At 33.2% G+C, this 19,472-nt stretch overlaps 3 protein-coding genes across 3 annotated transcripts; 2 read left to right on the forward strand and 1 right to left on the reverse strand.

Moving 5' to 3' along the window:
- On the reverse strand, positions 1–4,288 carry IleRS (Isoleucyl-tRNA synthetase). The gene is made up of 4 exons (XM_089707499.1): positions 4,087–4,288; positions 3,900–4,005; positions 3,610–3,811; positions 1–3,530 (listed from the first exon to the last, which is right to left on the reverse strand). The coding sequence occupies exons 1-4, from the start codon at positions 4,218–4,220 to the stop codon at positions 328–330; spliced, it is 3,645 nt and encodes a 1,214-aa protein (XP_089563625.1). The 5' UTR covers positions 4,221–4,288; the 3' UTR covers positions 1–327.
- A 273-nt stretch (positions 4,289–4,561) lies between these two features.
- Positions 4,562–5,646, forward strand: Vlet (COMM domain containing 10 protein valette). The gene is made up of 2 exons (XM_089707362.1): positions 4,562–4,782; positions 4,950–5,646. The coding sequence occupies exons 1-2, from the start codon at positions 4,751–4,753 to the stop codon at positions 5,509–5,511; spliced, it is 594 nt and encodes a 197-aa protein (XP_089563488.1). The 5' UTR covers positions 4,562–4,750; the 3' UTR covers positions 5,512–5,646.
- A 2,325-nt stretch (positions 5,647–7,971) lies between these two features.
- ari-1 (E3 ubiquitin-protein ligase ariadne-1) lies at positions 7,972–17,017 on the forward strand. Its single transcript, XM_089707486.1, has 10 exons — positions 7,972–8,330; positions 9,644–9,796; positions 10,179–10,247; positions 10,362–10,448; positions 10,887–11,015; positions 11,357–11,527; positions 12,747–12,943; positions 13,241–13,430; positions 13,712–13,938; positions 14,494–17,017. The coding sequence occupies exons 1-10, from the start codon at positions 8,127–8,129 to the stop codon at positions 14,573–14,575; spliced, it is 1,509 nt and encodes a 502-aa protein (XP_089563612.1). The 5' UTR covers positions 7,972–8,126; the 3' UTR covers positions 14,576–17,017.
- Positions 17,018–19,472: the final 2,455 nt, after the last annotated feature.

Consider the following 19,472-nt stretch of genomic DNA (forward strand, 5'->3'; position numbering starts at 1 on the left):
TTACTGTATTTCAGATTTATTCAATATCGAAAAAATTCGCAACAATTTTATATTTTTTACTTTAAAATTCACTATGGTTTAATAAATAACAAAGAACCAATAACTACAAGTTTAAAACAGTAGTCATGAACAAAAGAAAAATAAAATAACTAGTGCTTTCATTTTATGGATTACAGCTTTGGATAAAACACGATACTTTAGTTAAAAAAGAAAAGGTGACACGTCATGTACAATAACAATCATTTCATATAATAATTATAAGTTAATATTTATTATCAGCATATAGAACAGATGAATCGCTTATTCGTTTCAATGTTTCAATCCATATTACTTCCAAGCACTAATGTCCAGTTCAGATGCTTTAACGCCTAAATATTTAGATAAGAAGTCCAATGCTTGTTCTTTTGCTAGTGTCGTTTTACCTTTAGGATTTTCAATGAACAGTGTCGCAGTTTTCTTACCATTTGCGACATTAACGAACTTGCAAAAAGGAACATTCTCTGGTTCAATATTTTTAGGTTTCGAATTAGACACAATGATCAGTTTAGAATTTAAATCATCCGTCTTCTGAATCTCATTTCCTTCACACCATAAGTTAAATTTCATACCATATAACCCAAATAAGACTTCAATTTCCTTATATAGTTGATCTATGTTTATGTACTTGTTATTCTTGTCCTTAAGTATAATACTTGCTTGACTAGTAACAACACCAAAGCGCGGTTTTATGTCCTGTAGAATTACATTGGCCCATGGATTGGCTGGCATTTCAATGTCCTTTCTCCAGGTAATAATTAATTTTAACTGAGATCCTTTCAGTTCTTGAGTTTCTTCAATAATTATTGGTTTAGATGGTGATAAATCTTCAATAGCCTTTAATGGGGCCCTAACTGTTGTTTCTATTAACTCACGATGTATATTTATTATGCGCAAAATATCGCTCGCTTTATTAACAGAAAAATATACATCAACTTCATCAGTGGGTACCAAATGGGCCTTTTTCCTCAGCTTTTGCACTCTGTTTATAACTTCCCTTGCAAAACCTTCATCAAGCATATCTTGATCTGGTGTAACATTAAGTAAAATTAGAACATCATTGTCACTGTGTGCTTCATACTGGTCATTACCTTGGGCTTGGAATATAACTCTTACTTCGGAAACGTCAATGTGTTGTCCAACCAAATTAACATGGCCATCAGCAATAAGTTTTTCACATTGTTCATTATTAAGATCTTTCAATGCCTGTGTTACAGCCTTGAAATCTCCTTTTAGTCTAGCTCCAAGAATTTTATGGTCTGGCTCAACTCTTAAGGTGATGCCATATTTTTCTTTATCACTAGATAAAAGAACCCTTTTAACATTCATTTCTTCTAAAACATATTTTAGAAGAGAGTTAATATCATCCAAGTAAGTTTGGTCTTGATGAATAACTACCATTTCTGGTAATGGATACTTTATAGGAATAGTTTTTCTATCTCTCACAATTCGCCCTAGCTCTATAACAGCTTGCATTCTTTCTACTGCTCTTTCTATGTTAGAATCAACCAATTCAAGTCTTGGTTCTGGTATCATATTAAAATGAACACTTTCTAAAGAATCCCCGGGCAACAATTGTCTTAAAGTTTTGTACATAAATTCAGTCAGGAAAGGGGTGAACGGAGCCATGACCCGGACCATATCATATAAAACACCAAACAATGTGTCTAAAGCAACTTGGCAATCCTTTACACCATTTTCACCCTTTAGCCTCTTTCTGTTCATTCTCACATACCAGTTGGTGAGGTGGTCAATGAATTTAGTTAGTCTTGGAACCACTGTATACAATCTATAGGCAGCCATCTCTTTAGTGACAAACTGAATAAGAGATTGTGTGAATGAAGTTATCCATTTATCCATAACATTATCTCTTTCTGCTTTTTCATTGAATTTGTAATCAATCTTATCTTCCTGAACAATTCTCTCAACATTTTGCATCAAAAATCTAAAGGCATTATACCAAGGTAAAAAGACATCTTTTATTACATCTCTAACACCTTCTTCTTTGAATCGTAGATTTTCAGCCTTGACAACTGGAGAGTTAATTAAATATAATCGCAAAGCATCTGCCCCATATTTGGTGACAACAGTAAGAGGATCAGGATAATTCTTCTTTCTTTTGGACATTTTTTGTCCATCAGCGGCAAGAATCAATCCATTAGCAATCAGATTTTTAAATGGAGGTTTGTTAAACAATGCTGTAGACAATACAATTAGTGTATAAAACCAACCTCTAGTTTGATCAATACCTTCTGCAATAAAATTGGCAGGAAAAACTTCATCAAATTCTTTTTTGTTCTCAAATGGATAATGGAGCTGTGCATATGGCATAGATCCTGATTCAAACCAACAATCGAAAACCTCTGTAACCCTTTTAAGTGGTGGCTGGCCTGGTCGAGCTGATGGGATTTCTAAGTGATCAATGCTTTCTCTATGTATATCTTTAATTTCTTTACCAGTCAGTTCACACAATTCTGCAATACTACCTACACATACAACTTCTTGCTTATCACTTGAAATCCACAATGGAATTGGTGTGCCCCAATACCTGTTCCGGCTGATAGCCCAATCTCTGGCTTCTCTTAACCAATTACCAAATCTTTTCTCTTTTACATAATCAGGAACCCAGTAAGTGCTTTCACTGGATTTTAGTAGATCTTGACTCATCTGTTCAACTCTTACAAACCAAGATGGTACAGCTTTATATATGAGAGGTGTTTCAGAACGCCAGCAGAAAGGATAGCTATGTTTAACTTGTCCCACTTGTATCAACCTATTTCGTGCTTTTAAATTAGCTATAATATTTTTATCTGCATCCTTCACATATTGACCAATAAAATCTTTGACAGGTGCAGTAAATTTACCACTTGCATCTACTGGACAGATGATCTCTTGGTCTCTGGTGATGATCCCATTTGCTAAGCAAACTCTAAAATCATCTTCACCAAAATATGGTGCCTGATGAACAATACCAGTACCAGAATCATCAGTTACATACCCATCTATCAACACTTGAAATGCTTTTGGACAGGTGTCTTTAAAATAATCAAATATTGGGGTATACTTGATACCTTTCAATTTTTCACCAGGAAACTTTTCAACAATCTCATAGTCATCAATATTTTTGAAGATTACAGGGAATCTATTTTCTTGTAAAACATAGCAGGTGCCAGTTGCCTTTTCCTTCACTTTAAGATAAATCAATTTAGGGTTAACACAAAGACATAAATTGCTAGGCAGAGTCCAAGGAGTAGTAGTCCAGGCAAGGAGGGAAAATCCTTGAGCAGTAGGAAAAGATACAACAACAGCTGGATCAACTACATCTTTATAATTTTGTCCAGACTCAAAGTTGGAAAGTGGAGTAGAACATGCAGTTGAGAATGGCATAACTTTTACACCTTGGTATACTAAGCCTTTGTTAAACAATTCTTTAAACACCCACCAAACAGATTCCATGAACCATGGATAAAGGGTTTTATAGTCATTTTTGAAATCTGTAAAAGAATATTAACATAATTAATAAATTAATATATTATTTATTTCCATTGAAGTTAAATAAATTTAAGAACTAACCAATCCAACGCCCCATTCTTGTGATAATAGTCTCCCATTCTGTAGCATATTTCATAACAATTTTTCTACATTCAGCATTATACTTGTCAATGCCCATTTTTTCAACATCTTCAGGTCCTTTTATTCCCAAGGTTTTATCTATTTCAAACTCCACAGGGAGACCATGACAATCCCACCCAAATCTTCTTTCCACATGATAGCCCTGAAAAGATTTAAGGAAAACTTATGAACATTAGTCTCTATTTTCATTGCACTTTTTAAAAATGTTTATAAAAAAAAAATTAAATTACCTTTTGATGTGCATATCGAGTGACAACATCCTTAATTGTACCGGCAAGTATATGTCCATAATGAGGTAAGCCAGTCGCAAATGGTGGTCCATCGTAGAACGAATATCTACTCAACGAAAAATAAATAATGTAGTTAAAGTAACTTAGTGATAATACACTTTAATAATAGAGAGGTTAGAATACCCACCTTGGTTTGTTTTTGGATTGTTTAAGACATGTTTGAAAAGCTTCAATGTCTTTCCAATACTTTAACACATTTTCTTCTTCTTTCGGAAAGTCAATATTTTCCGGAACCCTTATACCTGGATTTTTAGAAGACATGATGCAATATCCATTCAAAATTCCTATAAAATTTACAGTGCCGGAATTCGCCACGCCATGCCACAAAACGTACAATGACAACTTTGTATTGACAATTGACATATCTGACAAGTGACAACCGTGTGAAAATGACAGTTACGATGTGATATCACAATAATTAACAGCTGATTATATTATATTAGCACATTCTGCATAAGGAATAAAAGTTTGACTTTCAATACTTAAATATACAAACTTAAAAATTTGTTTCATTAGTTGCTTGTTTTGTGTCTAATACGACCATAGGTTGCGATATCCTTGCAATATCTGTGGCCAACACAGGGAAACACTCTGAGGGGAAACAGGTTTTCAAATGTCAAGTGAACTTCAAGTGAACGTCAAAGAGTTAAATTTGTTTACGTTTTCCACAATTTTATTTACAATTTTGAATAAAATTTGTGTTCTGTTATTTATAATTTTTCATCCTAGCACATAATCCTTTGTCAAAATTAATACATTATTGATAATAAAAAGTATTGTTTCTTTATAGAATGGAATGTAATTGGATAAAGATTTCTCCCAAGTAAGATATAAATAACATAGTACTGTTAATGGTTTTAATAATATACATATATTTAACTGTTGTATAACATTTGTGTTAGCTTTTTGCTAGAGTGAACAGCCTTGTTATGTACTGTGTTGGTGTATTATTAAGCTGTAGATAACAACTAACATATTGCTTTTTTTCAGTTTACAAAAAGGGCTATCTTTAATAAACACTTTAGATGATACAAAGTTTGAACAGTTTCTTAAAAGAATAGTTCTTAAACTGATTAATCAAGAAACAGACCATGTATTTACAGAAGAGGAGAGGAAAAAATTGGAAATAATATTTAAAATTGATGAAGAGAAACTCCTTCTGGCTATAAAAACAATCATATATGTATTTAAAAGAGTTCTTAAATTCATATTTATGCCAGTCGATCTTAGACAAGATTTTATTACATTAGGTTTGGATGAAGAAAAAGCTGATGTCTTTTCAAAAGTTTGGTGCGCAGAAACAAGCACTACTCTTAATGAGCTTACAAATAGTGCAGGTGATCAATATGAAAATAATCCAGAATTTTCTTGGAAATTGAATGCTGAATTAAGCTCAGTGTATCATAAAAAATGTAAAGTGCCTAAGGCCTACATAAAGATTATTGGAAATAAGAATGAAGCTGAAGTTGAATTAACACACAATGAACTTCATGCAATATTCCTACAATTTGAATCAATTGAAAATGAGTTGGATAATTTACTTTTGCCTTAAATTAAGATTATATAAATGAATTCAGAGGTTCTATTATTCTCACATAAAAATTTTGTATAGGCAAATAAATACTTATTTATAATTATTTTTATATTTATTAAAATAATATAGATAAACATAATATTATGAAGCATTTGTTAACAACAAAAATTAATAAAAAACATTGTTATAATTACTTATTAGTTTTTATTATTCTCTAATTATAATTATCAATTTTTCTATGACAATTATGCACAATAAAGTTTAAAAGAACTTTAGCAGAGTCCCGCAATTTCACTAATCCACGTATTCATGGATTAGTTAGAGTGCTAATCATTCTGTTTTGCTTTATCAGATAAAATAAAATATTACCACCGACTTAGATGAATTTCGGAATGAAAATACTAAATATACACTTTTTAGTATTTTCATTCCGAAATTCATTTATGTCGGTGGTAATATTTTATCTGATAAAGCAAAACAGACTGATTAGCACTCTGACTTCAATATCTCTTTAATATTTTTGCATTTGATAATAATATATTTTTAATGTGGTGTGTCTAAGGAAGAAGCATATTTTTGCTTTGACCAGCTAGACTAGCTTCATTTAGCATATTGTATCATTACCTGTGGGTTTCGGCCTTAGATCATTAAGTAATGGATAAAGCTGAGTATCGACTTCGCGCTCCAAGAGGTCGAACATTGGCGCGCGCTCCAGCCGCGTGAAATGGATACCAGTTTGGAACGCGCGCCAAAATGTTCGTTGGAGCGGTCGAACGCGGAGCGGTCCGTTCCGTCGGGTGTCGGTTTTTTACCGCGCATCAAACGTGGCGCGCGCGCCAATGGAGACGGGTTTGTCGTATTTTTTGTGTTTGTTGCGCTCCGAATAATAATTCTGGGACTATCCTTGATAATATAGACTGCTTTGAAACTCTGAACAGGTATTGCAAGCTTGTCTCTAGCCTTCAGTCACTGTAATAGCTTCGCGAAACTGGGTGTCCATTTTTTTCACCTTTGGCTCTATCAAGTTATGCAAGTAATAAAAATCTTCTGTAGACATTCTTTTGAAGTTTTTTATTGTGTCTTCTATCACTTCGAACTGCATGTTGTATATATATAAGTGTCACTCCATACTGCATTTTTTTTCGGTACAGCTCTTTTATCCACCAACGCACTTGACGTTTCTGTTTTTTCTTTTTTATTATGCTGTGTATAATAATTACAATAGCTGCTGCTGCTCGTACACGACGCTTCCATGATGAACGGTCAAACACTGGAACAGTTGCCACGCGCGCCAGGCGCGCTTAGTTGATATACTTCAATTATTTGGAACGCGCTCCGCGGAGCGCACTCTCGGCGCGGTCATTCATGGCGCGCGCGCCAGGAGCGCGAAGTCGATACCCAGCTTTACACTCGCAGGCGTTTCCCCTTTTGCCGAGGTATAAGATTATTCGAATCGAAAAATCTTATGCTTTCATAAAAACTACTTGCGTAATCGATTACAAACACTCTGCGTATTCGTAAAACATTGAAAGGACGTCTGCGAGTGCTCCGCTAAAAATGCCGTTTTGCACTGTCAAGTCTTGCAGAAGCAATTCAAACATGTCGAATACTAAAAAAGATGGAATAACCTTTAATTTGTGTATATTTTTTTATTTTTTTAACGTACATTTCTAATTAAATGCAATTTCTAATAATCGTCGATGTATCGTTTAGCGATATGATCAAGACAAATAATCGAGTCATGTTTAGAGAGAGAGAGAGACGAGACTATCATGGAAAGAAAATATACAAATTTAATCTTTATTAACTAAGAGATAAAGTTGAATTTAAAACGCGATAATGAACCGCATTCCTTACGAGACTATCTTTTAAAGAAATACAAATTTAATCTTTATGATACAAGTTATAAAGTTGAATTTAGAACGCGATATTGAACCGCACTCAACACGAGACAACTTGGAATGAAATACAAATTTAATCTTTATGAGCTTAGGGATAGAGTTGAATTTAAAAACTCGTCGCTTAAAAGGTCGTAAATTTTTACGACTTTCGTGACACAAATTATTTTTGTGAATGTGTGATTGTGTTTCAATAGTGTGAGTTACCCTCCCCGCACCAAAATCAGCAGAAAGTTTAGTTAGAACATTTGCCAGCGTACTCCATCCATTACTTAATGATCTAAGGTTTCGGCCTATATTTATTTTAATAAATTAGTGTGTTAAATTTCCATTTCTTCCATTTAAAAGAGATAATTAATCAAGAACGTCTACAAAAATCAATAAAGCAAAGTTTAAAATTAAATTCATAGCAGTCATGATTTAAATAGATTCTATTATAATATTTTAAGTCCAATAGAAACTTATGTTGCAAGTACAAAATAAACAATACAAATGAACACACACCATAAAAAACAAGCGACTAATGGGCTAACCAGAGACATTCATCGTTTGCAGAGTAACGTCATGGCATAGACACTAGCTATCGCCTACTTGTACGTCAGAGATTTTGGCAGCCCGTGGGTGAACTATTTTCTTCATTGTTGACCTTTCCTAAATCTTAGGTGTAATTATTTCATCATTAGAAGTTATTGCCTGTACCTTTATTGCCTAGTTTATAATTTAATAATATCGACGATGGATTCTGAAGATGATACAAAGGACGATGTTGATTCTGGTAATGTGTCCAGTGGAGACGATGTCGACTTTGTCATGGACGAGACTCACAGTACAAGGGAACGACAGACGGAACTTGAGGAATATCCATACGAAGTGTTATCGACAGAGGAAATTGTTCAACACATGGTCGATTGCATCAAAGAAGTGAACACAGTTGTCGAGGTCAGTATGTTAGTGGTAAACAATGGTCATATTGAATGAGGTTACTCGTCCATTGGTTTACTTCTTTTGTGCTGTAATTTATAGTATTATCACCCCAAACTATATTACCATACAAAATGTACTTTATCTTACTGCCATATATAACATCTAACTAGCTTCTAATTAGGTAGTATTTTGTTAGCAACTAATATTTATGTGTCAAAGAATAAAAAACAAAAAGTAAAAATGTAAGAAAATGAGTCATTTATAGAATGAGTAATTATTGTCTGAAATGTTTCTTCCATAATTAACTTATTCCATGTTTGTGTTTTATTCTATGGTTGATGTATGTAAATCATAACAAAATTATCTATGAGTTGAATATAATTGGGCCAAATTTGTTAAACTATGTTGTAATTGTTCTTTATGTATGTCAATTAAAATTATTGTTACAAAGCATATAATATTATATTAGTATTAAAGTAGTATACAGTATTTTTATATTATACTTATTGTAATTAAAGTTATTTAAGTAATCATTTATATTTTTACTTATGATAATATCCATCATTAAATATTGAATTAATTTTATAATGTAATGTTGCATTTTAATGGCTGAAGACATTAAAGTGATAGGCCAAGCAAATGTTTTTTAACTTATTTGAATGTCATAAGTTGTTTGTTTTCAAAAACTACAAAAAGTACAACAATTATTGTATGTATAGAAACATAAGACAATTTGCAAGAATTTGCAGCGAAATATACAATAGTACCTATTCATTTACAATTTGGAAAGCAATTTGTTATTGCGCTTATCGGGGCTAGACAGAAAAAAATTAAGATGAAAAGTTGTAATGACACTTTTTGGTATAGTTGTAAGCCGTGCGGCATACACATCTTTCTCAATTTATCTCTCTCTCTCTAACTTAATACTTTGTTCCGTCTGGGTGTCCCTTGACACCCCTCAAGTTTTTTTTTGTTAATCTTTTAGTGTATTTGAATTAGTTAGTAAGGACATAAAAAAAATCATATTTTGTTGTTGCACTGAATGATAAAATACCATGACAGCATTGCAAATATATTTGTGGATATTATTTAAGTATTTATTGTTTTTCAAAACTTAATTTTGCTTGATCTTATTGTATTATTTCAGCAATCTAGGTCATAAATTCTATGTGCACACAGATGTAGGTCCCATATATTACTTGTGTCGTTGTATATTTTAAGTTTTCCTTTTATTCTAAACTCATTTAACAATGTGTTTTTGTTTTTTACTGCTCTTGGCTATAATTAAAAACAGTATATTGTAAGTTACAAGAAACATTTTTCTCTAGATACCCGCTACAACAACCCGTATACTTCTTAATCACTTCAAATGGGATAAGGAGAAACTAATGGAACGTTTTTATGACGGCGACCAGGATCAACTGTTCGCAGAGGCTAGAGTTATAAATCCATTTAGGAAACCAGTTATACAGAGGCCAAAGGTAAATGAAAGTGGATTATTTATGGATATAAGATGTTGCATGGCTTCAAAACACCTACAATACATAGAAAAATGCCAATGTGTATGAAATATTTATATTTTACTTAGCTTTATACTCACATTATTATATATATTTTATATTATGTTCAGGAAAAAAAGATTATCACAACTTTTTCACATAATTGTGACATTTGATGACTCATTAATGCCTATAGCGCACATTATTATTGTGAAATATATTTTGTTTACAAAGTTGAGATTAGTTTGATACATTCGCTATTTTCTAATTTATTCAGGTCAGGTCATATAAACCAAAGATAATTTTTTTATTATTAATGATCGTGGATAACTGTTTCTATTATAAAAAAAAATGCTTTTTTCAGCTACCAAGGCGGATATCAACTTCGGGAACTGAAGAGTGTGAAATTTGTTTTTCTATTTTACCAACTGCAGTATGTATTATTTTTATAAACAAATATAAATAAAATAAATAAAAATAAATTTAATGTAAAATCAACATTTTCTTATATTTTATGGTATTTTTGATAATGTTTTCATGTTTACAGATGATGACAGGCTTGGAGTGTGGACACAGGTTTTGTACACAATGCTGGTGTGAATATTTAACAACAAAAATTATGGAAGAAGGATTAGTAAGTACACCACCATATCAATATATAGATAAATTCATTATTTTACATTTATGTTAACAATTTACTGCTAAGCTAGATTGTGTTTTCAAAGCATGATTGCAAGCATTGAAAAGACAAAATTATAAATTTTAATCACTATTTTCACACAAATATGAATGGTCTAAAATCCAGTACCTTTATTTACTAAATTTATATACATAGGTAAAAAAAATAACTAAACAAAATTCAATAATATTGATCCTTAATAACTCAGGCCTGGAATCACAGACACAATAGAAAATCGATAGTGTCGTGGACCGATCGGGCCGTTCGGGGCTCAATGGGTTAATAAGTGTACCAAGTTTTAAAAGCGTGTTAAAAATTGTGATTTACTTTAAATCAAAATAAGATTTATCCAATTTCAAGAATATTTAGTTTAACAAGTGCGCAATATAACAGGGGCAAACGATCGCGTGCGCGGCGCACGCGTGCGACATCCTGGTGGACGACGCGACTGTGATGCGGCTGGTCCGCGACCCGCGCGTCAAGCTCAAGTACCAGCACATCATCACTAATAGCTTTGTGGAGGTTCGTCCTACTTATGTGTCATTGTTTGATTTACTTTGGGATTTGATAATTGTTCAGGAGAGGTGATTTGTTGACATGGAATAAATATTTAAATGAATTGCTAGCATGAAATGTATTGTTATTTGGTTAGAATAAAATCGAAAAAAAATGCATTTGGGTGTGCATAATTTTATAATGGTAAATAAGAAGAAATGAAACTGTGTGCAGGATGCTATATTTAAAGTGTCATCATTTTAATGTGATTATACTGCCAAAATACTTTGTTTATGAATATGTCCTATACAAATAAGGTGTTTTTTCTCATTACTCAATTTCTTATCATTTCATTCTCTTTTCCCCAGTGCAATAGACTGCTCCGTTGGTGTCCGTCACCAGACTGCAGCAATGCCATTAAAGTGGCGTACGTAGAAGCGGCCCCGGTGACGTGCCGTTGCACGCATACCTTCTGCTTTGCATGTGGGGAGAACTGGCACGATCCCGTGCGGTGTTGTCTGCTTAGGAAGTGGATTAAGGTAGTCACACCACGATTATATACTAATTAAATAACTGTAGTGGTGTAAAATGGAGGTGGTATATCCCGTGACGCGTCATACGCACAGCGGGTATGCGTAACTGAAAATGGTACTGTAGCGTCCTGCGCACAATCGCCTGTGCGTAACGCGGCCCGTGACATTGAAGGTCATCAGTAGAGACTTACAAGTGAATGTTTCCAGTATAAAAAATATTTCTCTATGCCTTAAACATTTATAATTCGAATCGACACGACTCCGAGACAGGCAATAGAGACCAAAACCACAAAATAAAAAAAAAAGTGAATCATTGATTGAGTTGCGTCATCGGCCATAGTTTGTGACATTTGTCTTGTTCAACGAATATTTGGATTGTGAATTATGCCGAGAGGAATAATTAGATGAGTGATAATTGAGACGTATATTACTGGAAATTTTACGTAGAATACGTTTATGATATTGGTTTTAGGGATATTTGAAGAATACTCAGTGAAAAAGTGTCTCAACTTTTCAGTGCGGAAGACGCAAAATGGCGCTTTTTTCTTGTTTGTGAATAATGGAGATTTGTTATTATTTATAGTGAAATACGTTGTGTTAAATGTGTGAATATATAAGTGAATGTATTTGGCAATCGTGTAGTGATATGAAAACGTGAATATGATCATTTGATGACTCAGCATTATCATGTAAGTGTTAGTATGTAAGCAATTAAAATTAAAACAAAAGAAAATCAATTTTTTATAATTTTATAGAAAAAATATATCGTCATGATTACATTTTTATGCTATAACTAGTTTCTTCCTCTTTCCAAAAATATATCATACATGGCATATAATTATAGAACAATAGGGTAAATAAAATTTTCAAACTCGGTAGTCATAAAAAAGCTAGATTTCGTGAACTCCCTTGACACTATCGGGATCGGTGCCGGCTGTGCGCCGGACGCGTCACGGGATATAGAGCGGGGAAATAAAAATAAGATAAATACTGTATTGTCGGCATAAGATTGGTTGGTATTATTCATTGTAGATTGAGCAAATTAATTATCTGATATAGACAATCAAAAACGTTTATCTATGTTGTGTAAGTGAACACAAAAGTGCAAAGTGATTAATAAATATATGAAAAAGTGGGTGAAAAATTAATTCAATAAAACTTTAAAATTCTACCCACATTCTTTCTACTTTTCATAGTGATTGGAACAATTTTTTATTATTTGCAGAAGTGCGACGATGACTCGGAAACGTCCAACTGGATAGCGGCGAACACGAAGGAATGTCCGAAGTGCAACGTCACAATAGAGAAAGATGGTGGATGCAACCACATGGTGTGCAAGAACCAGAACTGCAAGGCGGACTTCTGCTGGGTGTGCCTCGGGCCCTGGGAGCCCCATGGCAGTAGCTGGTACAATTGTAACAGGTGAATAAACATTTTTGAGTGCATTGCTAATGTCCATTTTGTACTTTGTCCTAGAGAGAAAGAAATGGCAATTTTTTAAGAAAAAAAAGGGCGTGTGTGCCGAAACTTCTTTGGCCAGATTCAAAGATACCAAATCATTGCCTCACTCCATGTAGTTACGGTAGTGCCATGACGTGACCTTGAAATTTTACTCTCAAAGCGCATAAAGAAGTTTCACTTCAAAAACCTCCTTCAACTCCTCAACAAATTTCGATATTTTTTAAATTTTTAGGTAGCTACTATTTATATGTGTTACAGATACGACGAAGACGAAGCGAAGGCGGCACGGGACGCGCAAGAGCGTTCGCGCGCCGCACTCCAGCGCTACCTGTTCTACTGCAACCGGTACATGAACCACATGCAGTCGCTGCGCTTCGAGTCCAAGCTGTACGCGTCCGTCAAGGAGAAGATGGAGGAGATGCAGCAGCACAACATGAGCTGGATCGAGGTCTGTTTCACTGCAAATTGGTGCATTAACTATGTTCGTTAAAATTTTTAGTGTGTTATGTCACGGAATGAGAAAAATATGGAGTATCATTTTTTGCATTAATTTATTTTTACATATAGCCCAATAATTATAATATAAATTGCTGGTTATCCGCTGTAACATATTATTAAATATATGAGATTAAATCGCAAACAGTTTATTATTCCTACTTCCCACATACAAGATAAAGTATTGCCATCTCTCTACACCTTAATTTAAAACAAAAACCCCTGGATATGCAGGTGCAATTCCTGAAGAAGGCGGTGGACATCCTGTGCCAGTGCCGGCAGACGCTGATGTACACGTACGTGTTCGCGTACTACCTGCGCAAGAACAACCAGTCGGTGATATTCGAGGACAACCAGCGCGACCTGGAGTCCGCCACCGAGACCCTCAGCGAGTACCTCGAGCGGGACATCACCAGCGAGAACCTCGCCGACATCAAGCAGAAGGTGCAGGACAAGTACCGGTGAGTAACTAATAAGCCCCCCACCCCCCCTTTTCCTTATTATAATAGTAATTGCCCCAGCGGGTGTTGCTCAGCAATATTCAAATTCAAATTACATTTAGGGCCGATTTTTCAATGCTTGGATAAAACATATCCGTTCAATAAAGTATTACACAATAATATTAAAATGTCACGTAAACTGTCAAATACGGGCAAGTAGAATACGTTTTTAAAATGGTAGTTTTATACATTATTCGACGAATAAGTTTTATCCAAGCATTGAAAAATCGGACCTAATTTGCAAGAATATAGTAACAAATATAGGTGGTTATATATTATTGTTTCTATTATTCTTGTGATTTTTACATTTTCTTCTCTTCATAATTTTCCTTGTGCCTTAAAAAAACGTTGAAAATGGTTTGAGTCGAGATAGTTTCCAAACCAAAGTTTTAAAGGGTTTGGTTTTTCACAAACTAATTCTGTGATTTTGCCTAGATTTAAATTTCGTTTTTTTTTTCATTTGCCAGTACATATTTTAGAAAAAAACTTAACTTCATATAACATCTCTATTTACAGGTATTGCGACAGCAGACGCAAAGTTTTGTTGGAGCACGTCCACGAAGGCTATGAAAAGGACTGCTGGGACTACACAGAGTAAATTTTGTCCGCTCATCTCTCACACAGCACATTACACACTACATTGTACCACAACTGAAGTTACATTTATACTCGTTTGAGCTTATACCGACACGCAATCAAATAGCCGACGCCTCGCTGGCGATAAAGTAATCGACCAATAGCATCTAAGTATCTTTTTGGCGCGCACAATGGAACGTTCCGATTGGTTGAAATTGTGCGCAACATCAAGTCTGAATGACTTCAGCCGATATCTTTGACATATAATTGTGGTATAACCGTGCACGTCTCGAGATGATTCAATCTTTTCTAATATTTCAAAATCAATAAACTTTTCCCAAAAAAATAATCTTTCGTGTATTTATCGAATAATCAATTATATTACTATAACACGCCGCAATATTGAAAATGTATGGAGATACTTTTAATAGAGTTGGTAAAACCGGAGTCAAAATGAAATGAATGTATGTAATCATTTCGTATTTTTTTTTTTAATAAGGTACAGTCAACGTAGCAATTGTATTGCTTATTTTAACCTCATACAGTTTAGCGAGTTCATAGTTAACTGAGCCGAGTCTGCACTAACCCTGAGTAGTTTTCGTAAACTATATTATACTTGCAATATAATATAGTCTATTGCAAGTATAATATAGTTTAATTCGATTGTGTAAATATAGGCAGGGGGTTGGAAACATTTCGCTTTCATTCATTATTAAGGAGCCAACACGGGGTTTAAACAATAAGCTGAACACGAGTGTGTTTCTGATTGTTAATAGTAGAATATTTTATTTTAAATTCATGCATCTGATATTATAGCTTCAAAACTATAATTTTATTATAGGTATATTATATCAAAATTGTTTACTTATTTTTGACGCGTTTCGTTCGTTTAGTTATTAATACCAAAGTACATAAATGTTTTGAGGAATATATAAAAATAATATGTAATAAATAATCATACTGAAACATGTTTTTAACTTAATCCTTGCCCGTGTGATCTGAACATTGTAACATGACAAAACAATCGAGTAATATTTAGCTAACATTTAGACGTAAAATTATTTCTAGTTTCGTAATGGTACGAGCAATGTAACAATCATTTTTATCATTCTTGAAAACTGAAAAAAAAAGTTAGTATGCTTAGTTTCAATAATTGTAAGAATATTTTTATAATAAATCAGATCTCCCAAATTACTAACAGTATGATAAAACATATTGATGATGACTTTACAAACATAGATTTTTTATTGTATAATTCATTATTTTTATTTTAGTCATATATGATTCGTCAAATGAAAAAAAAAGTAATAATAAATCCGTCTTTGAGATAATGTCATTGTATTGATTATATATTATGAGCATGTTTGTATACTTCACTTGACGAATTTTAATTTTATTTAGTTCAGTGTGTAGTGATTAGTCAATTTTATGAAGTTGAAATTGTGCATTATTATTTTCATAATTTACGTTTAGTTCATCATGTCATGTAAATTTATTTACTAGAATCGTCTCATCGATTTGTATTTTAATGAAATAGTGGCACAACATTACGTACTGTATCTCTATGGATTAAGGAAGAAACTTGAAAATATTTTTTACCAAAAAGTCCTATTTTTGTTATTAGAATACTATTTATCAGACTTTTAACATTAAGATAGCTCAATAGCGTTTTTATTCTGTGATCAATGTTTATTTGGCGCCTGGCGGCTTGAGGAGTTCTAAAGATTGGTGGTGTATTCTCTATGGCCACTTTACTGTTGCACTGTAAATTTAAGCTATCGACTTGTATCTGATGTATAATATAATAATACATAATCAATGACTGTTACTGTAAATGGTAATATGAAGCTAAATTAAGTCACGTCTGAGTTAAACGCGTAGTAGGGTAACGGTTAAGATAAATCAATAATTTGCCTCCGTGACGACGGTTAGGATTAGTCGACGAGTTAGCGCGGCAACTAAATATTTTCGGAGTCCTTCTTGCTGTTTCCCCAATAAAACACTAGTTCTACATATCTTCGTCTTTAAACTATATTGGGTTCAAATCGTGCATAAGTTGTTTGCACTGCCAGTAAACGTCTTTAAGTAAATTAAATCGAAGCTTGCTGTAAGCGTTCACATAGTGAACATCGAATAGTGTAGATATGTCCTCCTAAACATCTATTTCAGGCGATCAAGTGCATTATGGCAAGCGTATCAGTATAAGAGAATAATCCGAAAATCGAATTGCTTCCTTTTTGCTTCGAGATTTGTGCAATTGGTCGCGCATGAAATAGATGTCATACCAAATAAGTTATTATGGGTTATTCTGGGAGGACTTGTGCGCCACACATACATTGTACATATAGATGCTGTATAAATATTTATATGATTAATATTCATGATTCTAAATAAGGAGCATCTTGTATGTGTGTCCTTTATGACACAGTTGTCTTAAGACGGAAATAAAAATAGTAACATCTAATTTCTTTTTTATTTTATACATCTATCTTTTCCACATCCTTTATCCTTCGCACACAAAATCAACTCTACCGTATTATGTATTCTGAATAGATATCTACAGTTCAATATATTGATAAAACCTCTATCTAATTTGAGTTTTTTGATATTACTGCAATTAACTTTTCAAGTAGTAAAACTGTGTATATGAGAAAATAAAATACAATAATTTTATTAATAAAAGCAGACATGCTTAGCTACAGCCTGAAAACTATTGTGCTTTTAACTGTTATTCTGGTCCTAACAAGTTATTTGTTCAGGGACGCTCTTGCGCCGTCTCCTACGAGACCCGGTAAGGCCTGATGCATTATTTGGTGAGTGTTTGGTATTCGAGTAAATAGAATAAAACATTCGTTGAAACATTGGTATTTGTGTTGCAAAAAGTATAGATAGTTGTGGCATTATTACTATAGAATGCTCACTCGAAAGTAAAATTTTGCAATCCTCACAACGACAATAAGTTTTAGCTAGCCAGTAGGTACTAAGTTATAACAAGATAAATGGCTTTATTTTGTAAATCATAAAATGCATTGTTATTTTGTAGCTTAGATACTTAATTAAAAAATTACCTAGATTGTTAGTCCGGGATCCATCGCCCATATTTGAGAACCATCAAATCAAAATATTTTATCCTTGTTTCCTCTGTTAGCTAACACAATCGAGAGTTTCATACATGAAATTATTGGGCATCTCATCAAAATAAAGTTACTCACGAAAAATTAGCTTGATAGTACTTAATCACTTGCAAAAATGGGCGATGGATCCCGGACTATGTGTGCAGACAAATATGTAGCGATTAGTCACTTATTTTCGAATGTATGTATGTATATTATTTATTACCTACTTCATCATTTCTATATGTTAATAGCATCGACAACGTTATTATGAATATTTCCAACAAAAGGCGCCTAGAGAAAATCCTCAATAATTCTCTTATACCTACACAGAACGAGAATTTCGCTTTTGCAGCGACTTTCAGGAAGACAAGCTCTGTGGTTTATGAATATTTTGAGACCAAAAAAATGAAAAATAATGCATACTTTTTTTCAGACGACATCAAGTAACGTCGGAATTTCTTTTAAAAATTTTCAAGTGTCTAAAGACTTGGCTGTGTTATCAGTTATCCTACTTAACTACTTATAAATGTATTTTTTGTTTTCATCACTATTGTAGTTTACAAAAATGTACAGTTATACCCCTATATATCATGTTATATTATTTAAAAATAAAATTGAAATAAAAATAGAACATGTCTTTTATTTCTATTTACCTATTCCTATAAGTTATTTGTCCTTACGACAGTGAGTTGTGTTCCTACCTATGGTAGAGTAGAGATACAATGTGTTACGACCATAGAAATCTAAATAAGACACTAGAAGTCGTAAGTGAGCGTGACCTTGTCGCCACTCAGGTGACTTCCAAGGCACCAGTGCGTTCGTCGCTGTTCAGTTGCTCTCGATACTTGCGTGTGTAAACATGGTGTGTTTCAGCATTTCCCATTGCAGAAATTCTTCCACAAGTTGTAATTATAGATACTAATAGTAGTTGTAATTATAATATATAGGTATAACATTTCATCGTTAATTATTTTTTGTTAGAAATAATGCCGTTTTTTTAAAGAAAATTATAGAATATTTACAAGTAATACTAATGTCCCCATAGTAATCTAAATAACAATAAATGACACAGTCGTTCTTATTATCACGTTTAACACAAATATCATTCTTATTTCTATGTATTTAGGTCTTAGTTTAGGTTCAAAATTATATCTATTGAAAATTAACGCCATTTGTTGTAGAAAAGCCGATTTTTTTCGTATTGGAGCAAAAAGAAACGAAACTTCTCATGTACCTACTTACCTAGGGATGTTATTCTAAAATAAACCGTAAAATAGTGCGTTAGTATACATATTAAAAAGCTGAATTTAATATTTAAGTTAGTTTTCACTAAAATCAAGCTGTCCAATAAAATGCATAGTTTACTTGTGTGTACTGTTTAGCTTGATTTTGGCGACAGTGGTTTTCATACAAATTATGACAATAAAGCAGTTCTAGTGTCTTATTAATTGGATTTCTATGGTTACGACCAAGAAGCTTATATCTAACTAGCGGTCCGCTCCGGCTTCGCCCGTGGTACATATTTCGCAATAAAAGGTAGCCTATGTTCTTTCTCAGGGTCTAAAGATTATCTGTGCCAAATTTCATCAAAATCGGTCCAGTAGCTTATGCGTGAAAACCATACATACATACATACATACAAACCTTTCCTCTTTATAATATTAGTATAGATACACTGGAGATTCAGCAAGAAAATATGACCTTGAATGACGCCTGTATGTTTTTTTTATATGAAAGGGATAAAAAAACATACAGGCGTCATTCAAGGTCATATTTTCTTGTTACAAGTTAATGTTCATACTG

Source organism: Colias philodice, chromosome 19, assembly GCF_061535455.1.
Source record: "Colias philodice isolate Cphi_HAF_F1 chromosome 19, ilColPhil1 Martin Lab GWU primary, whole genome shotgun sequence".
NCBI classification, from domain to species: Eukaryota; Metazoa; Arthropoda; class Insecta; order Lepidoptera; family Pieridae; genus Colias; species Colias philodice.

Excerpts from the sequence above, each read along its gene's own strand:
- IleRS (XM_089707499.1), bottom strand. The coding sequence starts at position 4,220 with ATGTCTTCTAAAAATCCAGGTATAAGGGTTCCGGAAAATATTGACTTT. Across the intron at positions 4,006-4,086 it reads CAATCCAAAAACAAACCAAG|ATATTCGTTCTACGATGGAC; the intron begins GTGGGTATTCTA and ends TTCGTTGAGTAG. Across the intron at positions 3,812-3,899 it reads CTCGATATGCACATCAAAAG|GGCTATCATGTGGAAAGAAG; the intron begins GTAATTTAATTT and ends AAATCTTTTCAG.
- Vlet (XM_089707362.1), top strand. The coding sequence starts at position 4,751 with ATGGAATGTAATTGGATAAAGATTTCTCCCAA. Across the intron at positions 4,783-4,949 it reads TGGATAAAGATTTCTCCCAA|TTTACAAAAAGGGCTATCTT; the intron begins GTAAGATATAAA and ends GCTTTTTTTCAG.
- ari-1 (XM_089707486.1), top strand. The coding sequence starts at position 8,127 with ATGGATTCTGAAGATGATACAAAGGACGATGTTGATTCTGGTAATGTG. Across the intron at positions 11,016-11,356 it reads TCACTAATAGCTTTGTGGAG|TGCAATAGACTGCTCCGTTG; the intron begins GTTCGTCCTACT and ends TCTTTTCCCCAG. Across the intron at positions 13,431-13,711 it reads ACAACATGAGCTGGATCGAG|GTGCAATTCCTGAAGAAGGC; the intron begins GTCTGTTTCACT and ends CTGGATATGCAG.